Source organism: Meles meles, chromosome 3, assembly GCF_922984935.1.
Source record: "Meles meles chromosome 3, mMelMel3.1 paternal haplotype, whole genome shotgun sequence".
NCBI classification, from domain to species: Eukaryota; Metazoa; Chordata; class Mammalia; order Carnivora; family Mustelidae; genus Meles; species Meles meles.
The window spans coordinates 45,164,235-45,176,569 of record NC_060068.1 but is presented as its reverse complement, the minus strand read 5'-3'; the positions used below and the strand labels follow the sequence as shown (position 1 = coordinate 45,176,569).

The window sequence follows — 12,335 nt, the reverse complement described above, 5'->3', positions numbered from 1 at the left end:
AATTTAACTTTTGTATTAGTGGTTAATGAAGTATCTATAAATGGGAGAAGACACCAGTGGCAGGATGGTTTGCTACACTTGACCAGGAGATAGGAGCAGCGTGCGGACTAGAATGTTTTTAGAAGTTAATTTCTTCTCTGACTTCAACCATTTTTTAATGGGTAATTCTTGAAATGCTTGGGGTTTATTTGTTCTTTTATTTTATTATTTTATATATGCTTGGGTTTAAATCTACTTTTTTTGCTCTTGGTTTTCCATTTGTTCCATATTAGCTTTTTTTTTTGTCTTCTCCTTTTTTGGATTTATTGACCTTTTTATGATCCCATTTTATTTCTGTTTTTCTGCCTTTTTTTTTTGGTGGTTGCTTTAAGGTTTAAAATGTGCAGCTTTAATTTATCACAGTATGCTTCGAAGTGCTGTTAGACCACTGCACGTGTAGTATATAAGAGGCTTACAACAGTACATGTCCAGCGTATGTCCTCTGTGTTGTTACCATCATAGGTTTTTGCTTTTACATGTATTACCCTAAAATATATTTTTGCTTTAAAGAGTTAGTGTTTTTAATGAAGAAAACTCTGAGGCAGTAGTCCTTCTTTATTACCCAAATCCACAACATTTCTTGGAGTATGAGTCTGATGGCAATAAATGCTGTCAGCTTTGGTGTGAGGGTTTCTCTCCCTCATTTTGGAATAAATATCTTTCCATTGGGTATAGAATTCTCAGTTCACGATTTTTTTTGTTTCAGTCTTGAAAGTTGTCTCATTCGTGTTTTGGCTTGTGTTGTTTCTGATGGAAAGTCTGCTGGCCTTTTTACTGTGGCCCTCTATTTGTCATGTCTCGTTTTTTTCTCTGAACTGCTTTTAAGCTTTTTTTTCCTTACCACTAGTTTTCAGCATTATGATTTTGATGGGCCTTGCTGTTCTGTGTGTGTGTGTGTGTGTGTGTGTGTGTGTGTGTGTGTTCACCCTCCTTGAAGACTTTTGAGTTCCTTGATTATAGCATTTCATCAAGTTTGAAACAGTCTGGGTTTTTATTGCTTAAAATTTTTTCCTGTGTTTCTTTCTCCTCCTGTGTTTACGTTGCAATGTACATGTATCTGAGATTGCTTGATACCATCCTAGTAAGAAGTGCATTATTTTTTTAAGTTGTTTTTTTCTTCTCGGTGCTTCATTTTGGGTGTTTTTTATAGCTGGGACTTAAGGTTCACCTGTCTTTTCTTCTGAAGGGTCTAATTTGCCATGAACCTAATTGAGCATAATTTTTAATTTCATATACTGCACTTTTCATTTTTGAAAGGTCCATTGGAACCTTTTCCTTTTTTTTTTTTTTTTTTTAAACATACTCCACTTTTCCTCATGGTTATGTTTTCCTTTTCAGTATCTACAATATTTTTATAATATATTATCTACTTGTTCCAACATCTGTATCATTTTGAGGTCCCTTTCTGTTGTTTTTTTCACGTGGTCATAGGTTACATTTTTCTCCTTAGCATGATGGATAATTTTTTGTTAGATACCAGAAATGGTGAACTTTACGTTGTCAGTTGATGGATCTCGTCGTGATGTGATGTTACTTGGAATGAGTTGGATCCTTTAAATTTAGTTTGGCTAGGGTGAGTTGAGAACACCCCATACTGCTTGGGCTCCATAGCAGTATGTAGATGCCTGATGTCTCTCCCCTCGGACAGGTAGGAACGCACACTCCTCTCAGACCTGTCCGAGCTCTGGGAATGCTTCATCCTACAGCTTTCCAGTGGTAATGTCCCAGCCTTGCGGGGTTGCAGACTATTCTGCACATCTCTGGTGCTCACTCTGTCTGCGTCTCCCTCCTCCCTCATGAACTTGACTCACCTCTGTCTCTTCTTTGTTGCCTCAACTCAGGCAGATTGTGAGGCTCTGCTGGGTCCCCCCTTCTCTGAGCTAGTGTCTGGAAAATGCCTCTAGGAAGTGCACTAGAGTTCCTGTTAGGGCCTCATTTGTTTCTGCTCTGTCAGGGATGATGGTCCCGGGCCGCCCATTCTTCAGTGTGTGAAAGCAGTTGTTTTGTGTGGGTTGTTCCAGTTGTGTTTGGGGGAGGTCAGGGCAGTTAATCTTCTGTGGGTAGACTGAGCAGAAGGTCCCCAAGCCTTTGACTTTAAAGTAACTGAACTTTATCTCCCTTAATTCTCAACCATTAAAAATGTGAAAAACCAGTGAGTTATAAGAAAAAGATAATAGGACTACTCTAAAGCGGCTGTTCTTTAATATGCAAATAACTGAAATTAAAAAGGTAGAGGCCCTCACACAAACTTTATAGTATATGTGTATTTGTATTAAATACGACTTATATTAGGTAGCATTTATAGTTCTCAAGTATCCTTTATGAATTGCATCTGAGTGAGCCATAAAATATTTAAAGTTTTTGAATTTTTCATTTAGCTTTTAAGGCAAGACGAGCTTATTGGGGTTTTTTGGTTTTTTTGTTTTTAATTTTTAAAGATTATTTATTTATTTGACATAGAGAGAGATCACAAATAGGCAGACAGGCAAGCAGAGAGAGAGAGGGAAGCAGGCTCCCCATTGAGCAGAGAGCCCGATGTGGGGCTTGATCCCAGGACCCTGAGATCATGACCTGAGCCAAAGGCAGAGGCTTTAACCCACTGAGCCACCCAGGCACCCCAAGACGAGTTTATTGTTGAACCATTTTTTAAATGCTGGTGAAGAGTTTTCCAGGGTTGAGGTATGCAAAAGTCAAATCTTGAAACATTTTTTAGTTAATAATTTTGACAAATCCAGCTTGTGCCCTAATTGAGCTTTCTAGTGCCAAAAAAAAAAAAAAGAAGAAGAAGAAGAAGAAGAAAGAAAAAGAAAAATCAGTTTTTATGTAAGGAATTGAAAAAAAGTCATTTTTGGTTGGTTGTAATTTTGCTTTTTAATCTTCTCAATTGGCTTCCCATATATGCAATTTCTCCTACCATTTCAGCTTGAATACACAAGCTTCTGACAAGTTAGTAAGAGCTCTGCTCAGAAAATGGAATATGATATCTGTCTAGTAAGTGGCTGAGCTGTTCATTTGAATTAGTTCCGTCAAAAAGTACATTGGATGTTGCCATTGTATTTCGACTGAAATACATTGGACAGTAACAAGTCATCTAGTATAGGGTGTGCTCCGCCTTGCAAGAATATGGTCAATTAGGATGAGATCTGTTTTCTAAAACTTGATAAGTTACTGTAAAATTGAGTCCATGGAGGAGAAAAAAAACAATTTTTTCCTCAGTAGGATGAAACCTTTGCAAGCTGAATTCTCTGAGAATCTCACTGTACTATTTTTAGGTCTAAAATGTATGAGCCTTTTCTGTTCATTTATTTTCACTTTATTTACCTGTTTTCTTCAATGTTTCAATACTTAGAATACTTTCAATACTTAGAAAGTTCACCTGAAGGAGTCTGGGTAATATTGGTGGAACATACTATGCAGTCATTTAAATTTCTTCTTATTTCTGCTCTTTGGCACAAAATAGTTTATAGTAAAATGGAACTCATCTGCTTATTATGAGGACCTTCCATCTTGCCTTACCAAAAAGATGCTAACTAGCTAATAGCCCACCAATTCAGGATGTAGTGGTGAAGGAGTATAGGTAGTAAGTAAAACTACATGGAGTCAGATCTGCAAACACCAGTATTTCATAATAATAAATTAATATTTTAAGCTTATGATATATGTCTAATGGTATATATCCTTGTGGGTGATTGGGTTTATTAGTCTGTCAGTTAATGTTTTGTGGTCATCTTCTGGGATGATTTTGGAGGGGTTATTTTGTTCCCTGAGAAGGAGCAGATTGTTTTAGTGGAAATTTTTCTGTTTGATAAAATAATCTATTATTCTCTGGAGTTATACATAAACTTTCCCCCCAAATAAATGAAGGTTAGTTAACCTTGAAACAGATGATATAATGACCTATCTACCATCCACTTGGGGCCTTGAGGCCTTGTGGGAGAAGTGAAATATACCAAATCTTTATTTCCAGAATCCAGTGTATGCTAAAGACCTGGTTGTACAGACTGATAAGCTAAACCCAGTGATTGTTAAGTAATGAATGTGTCTTAAACTAATGTATGAGTATGATACACTGGTCCTGTCCTGCCTTCTACATAGCTGACATCATGTTTCTTCTGTCTTCTGCATGAGTTCCCATCAGATAGCTAAAGATCGCTATCGTGTACCCACAAAGAAGGAAGACCTCAGTTCTACATAAGGGAATAATGTGAGGAAGTGTTTCATGGATAAGATAATGCTTTCACTTTGATACAGATTAGCAGATACTACTAAGTGGACTCAAGGGACATTCCAAACAAAGAAGTTTGAAATCGGCTTGGCGTTAAGAAAACTGTGTGTAGTTTGATGTGGGAAGGAGGGAGGAGAGGGTATGCCTCAAGAAATAAGGTATAGAGAGGTTTATGGAATATAAATTCTCTTCTGTTCCATTTTGAGGAGGTATACTTGATGCTGCAGACTTTCTCCGCCAGGGTTTCCTGAGAGAATTAAGGCCTAATGCCTGCCAACATCCAAGGTTGCTGATGGATTAACTTTAGCCTGTGCTTCTACGTGTTGGTACAGTTGTGTGCCATTTTAAGAGGAGACAGAGAAAATACTTCCTTGAATCATTTGTTATGTTCTGTGGTTCAGCTGGTAACCCAGCCTGGGAAAGGTAGAAATTTGAGAAACTTACTTTTTTTTTTTTTTTAAATATTTTATTTATTTATTTGACAGAGATCACAAGTAGATAGAGAGGCAGGCAGAGAGAGAGAGAGAGAGAGGGAAGCAGGCTCCCTGCTGAGCAGAGAGCCCGATGCGGGACTCGATCCCAGGACCCCGAGATCATGACCTGAGCTGAAGGCAGCGGCTTAACCCACTGAGCCACCCAGGCGCCCGAGAAACTTACTTTTTTTAATGAAGACTTTTATATAAGAGAAGAAGGAAATGAGATTTTCATTTTCAGACAGTTATTCTGGTGGAAGTCTAGTGGACAGAGAGTGGAGGAGGGTGAAGCTCAAAGGCTCAAAAGTCAGAGCAGTGATAAGGTGGTGGAGAAAAGCGGAATGGGAGTTAAAGAAAAGGCATTAACGAAGTTTACGATCTGAAGGCTTAAGGAATACTCACTGCTACCCTCCACTCCTCCTGTTTTCCCTGATGACTCTGTTCCCTCTCCAGAACAATTCTCAACCAACCCTCCCTCATCCTCACCCAGTTTGATCTTGCCCTTTCTAAAACACTTCTCTGCTTGACCTCTCCTCCTGTTCTACTGAATTCACCCGTCTCCCCTTCCCCACTTCCGTGCTGGGTCATTTTTTCCCTTTAGCCTCTGCTGGGTTTATTGGCTTGCCCCAAGGCCCAGTCCTTGAATCTCTTTTCTGTTTTTACATTTCTTCAGGTGTTGTCATCTACTTTCTTACTGTCCTATACAAGTCAGGTACAAGTGTGCGAGTATACATAATACACATGTGTTATGTATAACATTTATTTGCTTGCATCCCCCGCGTCTTCCCTGGACTCTGCACTTGGCTGTTGACACTGTCCATTGAGTGTCTCATAAGCAACTCAAATGTAACCTGCCTAAAAACAAGCTATGTATCTCCCTCCTGTATAAGTTTGTTCCTGTTGATTCCACCTCTTAATAAATGGTGACACCTTTTACTCTGCTTCTCAGGCTACAGACAAGTTATGCTTGACTGATTCCACATCTAGTTTATTAGCAAATCCTCGTGGCTCCATGTTGAATATATATCCTGGAAACAAACCACTTTGAGCTCCCTCCTTTATGACTTTGTGTCTCACAGATGACTAGTTACTTCTTAACTCAGTATCCCTTCCTCTTTCCTGACCCCGGTAGCTCAGTTCTGGTACCAGAAGTCAGACGATGCACTCCTCGGCTTAAAAACCTGTCATGCTCCTCCTGGCGCATAGCGTAAAACTCCCATGGTTTACTGGGTCCTACAAGGCCTCAAGGCCTTACGCGATCTACCTCCTGGCTTCCTCTGTGACCTCATTTCTGTCAGCCTGCTGCTATAGTTTGTTCTTAACAACCTGGCCAGCCAGGATCTATGGAATGTCCTTTAGTTAGAAGTACTTTCTGGTCTCTGCTCAGGATAATCTTTCCGAAATATGCCTTCTTCCTTTGCTCCCGGCCACTAACTAGACACGCATTCTGCTTATTTTCATCCTGGCATTTACTTCAGAGTACATTAAATATCCACTTCCTTGTTCATAGTTGGGTCTTCCCTCAGAATATAAGTACCACAGGACTTTATTTTACCCACACCTGCTAGGTTTGCCTTAAAAACTTGTTATTTAAATGATGGTGACTTCCGGTTTTTAAACATTTTTGAGTTTGAGATATATAGGGAGTAGTGGCGGATGCAGCAGATCCTGGGGCTTCGAGGTCTGAATCTCTGGAGGGGTTGTGACTCGGCAGTCTGGATTTGCGAGTTCTTCGTATAGGTGATGGTAGGTGCCTCAGGTCATCTGCAGAGGTCATGTAGCAGGAAAGGACACCTCCCGAGACAGAGCTCTGGGAACTCACTGAGCATTTGCGTTGCCAGGGGCAGAACATTGGAATTCTGACTCACCATCCTGTTTCCCTGTCTCTATATGACTTTATAAGGAGGTAGGGCACACTTAGTTGGTTTTTTTGTTTGTTTGTTTTCTTTTGTTTTGTTTTTTAGATAAACCAAAAGGAGGTAGTAGAATTAACAGAATTCTTACGTAAGTGATCATGATTGGTTGGTATTTCAGGCCTAAGTTTGAAATAAAGTTTAATGAGGACAGATGTCAAATTCTGTAGTCACAGCAGTCTTCTGGACAATAGGTGTGTGGGTATAGTTATCCCAGACTTAAAAACAAAAGCCTTGGGGGAATTTCTTGTCATAGCAAATGGCGTGATTAGGATCCTGAAATAGCACATGTGAGTTTAGACCAAGTTCATGTACTTGCTGTTCTTATCGCTGGCGGGGGGACATTCTTTGGCTTCTGAAGTAGTGAGATCACATCGGGCGCCACATTTTTTTTAAAAGACCTAGTCTACAATCTAGACTCTAGATTAAATCCAAGATACTAGACGTGAAAGTGGTAATATGTGAATAATTGCTAAAACTTGTGTTTATCTTGGAGAAGAAAAAAGACTAAGAGGATATATGATGGCTATCACCAGATTCAAATACGTGAAGACAGATATTTTTTTCTTCTAAGGAGTACAAGTAAGGTTCAGGAGAATAAAACTGAGGTCCTGTTGACTATGGGAAGAAGATTAATATGCGGCCTGGGCTGTGGAGACTAATTGGTGAGGATAGAAAAATTGGTTCAGAAAGTCCTAGTAAAAATGATCCGTTAGAAATGAAGGGCAGGAAACTGTCAAGAGTCCTACATGCTGTGTAGGCTGCGCTAGCAGACCTCTTACTGTGAACGGGACTCACAGCGGGACTGCGGGCTTACGGCAGCCAGGGTACGAGGCTAATCATGAGGTCAGAAGGAATCATGAGGTCAGTTATTGGAACTGCAGGGAAGAGTCGGATCTGAGCCATGAGGAAGACGGACTTGAACCTGACGAGCTGACCTAGCAACAGAAGTAGTTCTAGGGAAGGAGCATAAGTGATGAAGGGGGCATCAGAGGAATTCCAGTGTAGTGACCAAGGCAGATTTTTAAGGAGCTGGATGTTGACTGAACGTGGGATTTTACTGGCAGTCTAATTGTCCAGTGGGAGAACGAGCTTCCTCAGGAAACTGAATGTCTCTAGAGATAGCCGAGCAGAAGCTAGAGGGGCTTCCTTCCTTAGAGCACTAGCAAGAATTTCTGCTTTGAATTGGTGGATGTAATTCATGATTTTCCTGTTCCCACATCATATGTTTCAATATGTTAAAATGTATGCAGCGTTGACTTTGTTCACGTTTTGAATTGGGGGAAAAGGTAATCTTTCTTTTATTGTACTCTAGGTGGCTGAATATACTGTTCTAGAAGGAAAACTTCAAAAAACCCTAATTGACTTAGAGAAGCGAGAGCAGCAGCTTGTCCTTGCAGAATCGGAGGTAACTGTATTCCTGTCTTTATGTCTTCATTTTCCAGAATCTGCACTCTAGGTACATGCTGTTACTTTTCCTTTATGCTCGTATGAAATCCATTTCATGGAAATGGTCTTGTAGGCATGATGGAGAAAAGTGCTATTCAATAATAGGTCAGAATGGGAGGAATAGATAACGAAGTATTTATTGAAATGTTAATTGTTACTCCGCCAGCTTTGGCTGATGTCTGCAATGGTAGAGACTTTGGTGAAGTTTCCCACACAGAGAAAATGTAGTACAAGCTCGGTGGCCCAGCCTTCTGCCCTTGTTCTCAGTAAGAAGGGAATACCCCTCTTTGTTGACCATTAAAGGTTAGCTCCAAAGGATGGATGAAAACTTCTGTTAGTGCTATGCCTACCTAGCCATTTTGTTAGGTCTTACTGAATTTTATCCAAAATATTTATTTAAATTACTACAGAAGTTTCAAAATAATTAGAATTTCTTCCATATTAAATTTATATGCCCCTTCCCTAACCACACGTGTTTCTCAAAATTTTTCTCAGCATATCTGCCTGACTTTGTCCTCATATATTTTCTGGAATTTCTAAAATGATTTGGAAACTGATATATTTAAGGTCAAACATCCATACTAAGGCTGAGTCACCTTCTGTGTTACCAGGCAGAATGTTTGCTTTTGGTGGACTCCACGTTTTGGTGGGCTTCGCAAATCAACACCTGAGTTGAGATTGAGTGTCAGCTGCTTAACCGACTGAGCCACCCAGGCGGCCCCATTTGTTTCTTGTTTTTTGTGTTTTTTTAAAGATTTGACACACACACAGAGATCACAGGTAGGCAGAGAGGCAGGCAGAGAGAGAGGGAAGTAGGCTCCCCGCTGAGCAGAGAGCTGATGCAGGACTTGATCCCAGGACCCTGAGATCATGACCTGAGCCGAAGGCAGAGGCTTAACCCACTGAGCCACCAAGGTGGCCTATTTTTTAAAGATTGTTTTATTTATTTGATAAAGAGTGTGTGCAAGTAGGGAAACGGGTAGAGGAAGAGGAAGAAAGAATCTTAGACTGAGTCACATGCTTAACCGACTGAGCCACCCAGGCACCCTCAGAATATAAGAAATCACTAAAGAAGAAACTTGGGCATATTTGCTTACGTAATACAGTGAGTTTTATTCGAATAGGAATTTTAAGTGATTAGGGCCTTTTCAGTTGAATTTTTTGCAAGTCATGTATGGAGTTTTGGAGGTACTTTTTATATTAGAATTAAATGATGATGGATTAAAATGTAGCATTTCAGTATGTTTAAACATTAATTCTAATAATGGAAAAGGACATGGAGATAAATTTGTACATATTCCGAACATTGTATATAAGGATGAGAGACTACTGGACAGTGTCACGTAGCCCAGAGCAAGCCAACCTCTGACAGATGCATCTGTCGTCAGGTTCAAAGAGAAAGAAAGGAACTGAAATTAGAACGTGAACGGAACCTGCAAGAACTTCAGGACTCTATCCGGAGATCCAAAGAGGACTGTGTGCATCAAGTCGAACTCGAGAGGTTGAAGATGAGACAGCTCGAAGAGGACAAACTCCGACTGCAGCAGCAGGTGGGAGCAGCGTTCAGAGCTTAGCTGTAGTCGCTGAGAAGTTAGGAAGATCCACAGTCAGTCCAACTGTTGATCATACTGATTGCGGCGGGATTCAGATATACTTTAAGTCAGAGCTTGTCTTCCTAAATCAAAGCGAAAGATGACACTGGGATAATGTTCCTTCCTTTACCATTACTGACATGAGAAGGAGCTAAGTTTCACTCCACATTGTTATTTCTGGTAAATTTGGTGGGGGCCAATTCATCGTTCATGTGCCCCTGGATCGGGTTCAGTTGTGAGCCAGGCTTGGGGAGCAAACGGTCTGTGCTCCGTCACCGTACACTCCCCTGCCTGCCTCTCCCACTCCTCTGTGGCCCCGTCGCTGCAGCCAGGTGTCAGCCCAGATGCTGCAAAGTCACCTCTCCTCTGACTCCCGCCGCCTGACTCACACTTCCTCGCAGCTTCCTCGCTGTTGTCCTGCTGTTTGTGTGTTGTCTTCCCTCACCCTGCACACCAGTGGTCTCCTGGTCTGCCTCTACTTTGCTGGCCACCCCTCCAGCTCCTCTGTGGGCTGCTTTTCCCTAATTCTAGCCAGTCAGTGTTGGACGTCCTCCCGGCCCAGGCCTCAGTTGGTACCGAACAGTCTTATTGGTGCCTGTGGCTTTAGAGACACTGTGCACCTCTGGGACTTTCACATTTATATCCCAGCCCTTTCGTTGGCATTCCAGAACCATATATCTAATTGCCCTTTGGCCTCTGTACTTGGATCTCTTAAAAGCATGGGAAACCCACCCGCAAGCCCCTGTCCGTACACTGCAGTCATGGACTCCCCTGCTCTCGTCTTCCTGTTGCAGCCAGTGTGATAATCATGAAACTTGGGAGGCCTGACCCCTCCACTGTAATCTTACTGGGCTGAGGATAAAGATGGGAGTGATAAGCTTGCCCTACAAACCTCTGCATCGCTGGGGACCCAGCCTACCTCGCTCACCGCTTCTCCCAGTCCTTTACTTCTGCTGGAGGCTCTCCAGCCACACTGGGTGTCCTGCGGTCTTCAGCCGACTGTGCTTGCCTTCCCCAGAGCATCTCGGTGTCTGCTACTTCTCTCAGCCTCGTGAGCTACACTCCTCCTTGGGTTTATAGCCCACTTCCCTAGAGCCATCTTCCCTGACCCTTATTCTCCAAGTCTCGGTGGAGTTTTTATTAGATGTTAGAGCAGTTTGTTTTTATTTTCATTAGCATGATAGTTTGATCAGGGTCAAATGATTAGCTCCATAAAATTCTCTGGGTTTGTATCTGTATGCCTGGAGTCCAGCCAGTCTTCAGAACATAATAGGGGCTTAATATTTACTGAAAAAGGCAGGATCAAGCTGTTAAAAATTAAGCTTCTCTTTCTTCAAAAATTTCAGCATAGATTAGATATGCACGGTGAATGCCTCCAGACTTCTTCGGTAAATTCTGGCATGAAGAATAGTTTCCATAGCAGTTCAGGGCCAGTTAAAGTCCCATTTCTTAGGCAATTGTAAATACAAATGTGATTGTTATAGAAGCCTCACTTAAGATATAAAAGATGGAGTTATGTAAGTGGGCAGTTGTGGCTAGGATTCATAGGTAGTGCTTCTCTTCTACTTTGTAGGAAGATCAAGGCTTCTAACGTGTATTAGACTCATCAGGGATCTTTTTAAAGAAACCATTCCTACCTTGTCCCAGACTGACGTAATTAGCTCACATCTTTGTAGGAAGAACCTTTCTGGCACAAACTGGCATTTTGGAAAAATTACCCCAAGCACTCCCCTAAAACATAGTCTGAGACCTGGGGCAAACCTGGCGGGAAAGTGGGGAGGGAGCTGTGGGGCAGCACACGTGTCTGGGAACTGAAAGTGCTCAGCCCTTACCTGGGAACATTTCACAGTTCATATAAGAGAAAACATGCTAGGCCCTGATTCAGAACCAGGTTCCATATACTCAACACACTGTTCTAATGAGACAGGTAGAAAGGACAAAAAGACACCCTGTCAGTGAAAGGTGGTCAAGTGTCTGTGTGGCCGTGTAGAAAAGCAAGTTGCACAACTCAGTCTGTGTTTAGGGACCACTTAGCACTTAGCAAGAGAAAGAGGCCCTTATGCCTCACAGCTTACTTTTGTACAACCTGATTTGAGCCACAGTAATTGTTTATGATGAGGTCTCTGAATGCTGGAAAAAATAACAAATATCAAGTCTGTTAGCTTTTGTTTAAAACAGAAATAAGTATGATGGAGATGCTTGAGAAAGGTTCTGATTCAAGTTTAAAAATGAAAGTTCTGATATGCAAAGGTAAATTCAGTCATATGAAGAATTTTCAGGTAACAGAATACCTTAATACCTAAAGATGCTAGATAAATCCTAATTAGAACGATTTGTATTGACTGGCATGAAGTAAGAATTTGTTATTGATAATTGAAGTTCCATTTCTGTCACAGGTTTTCTCAGTATTTCGAATTCAGTTAAGTCTTACGTCTTAGTGAGAAGATAAATGGGTTTATCTAATGATTGGTAGTCATAGTGTGACATGTTTTTGGAAGGCATCTTTAACAGTGCTTGTTTTCATTTCATTAAAAAAACCCAGGATCAAATCAAAAAGAACATTCTTATATCCTGTTTTTGGGCGGGGTAGGGGTTGGTAGTTCTAAAACTGTTGAAAGGGGAGTTATATATAGATATGAGTCAA

The 12,335-nt window shown here is 41.1% G+C and overlaps 1 protein-coding gene across 3 annotated transcripts in view; it reads left to right on the top strand.

The window, feature by feature from the left end:
- Window positions 1-12,335, top strand: part of CEP120 (centrosomal protein 120) — an 84,605-nt gene that overhangs the window by 46,303 nt on the left and 25,967 nt on the right. For all 3 annotated transcript variants that reach the window (XM_045999823.1, XM_045999822.1, XM_045999821.1), the window contains 2 exons: window positions 7,966-8,058; window positions 9,488-9,649. In XM_045999823.1, the coding sequence (XP_045855779.1) occupies window positions 7,966-8,058; window positions 9,488-9,649 (255 nt within the window). The remainder of the gene's footprint in view (window positions 1-7,965; window positions 8,059-9,487; window positions 9,650-12,335) is intronic.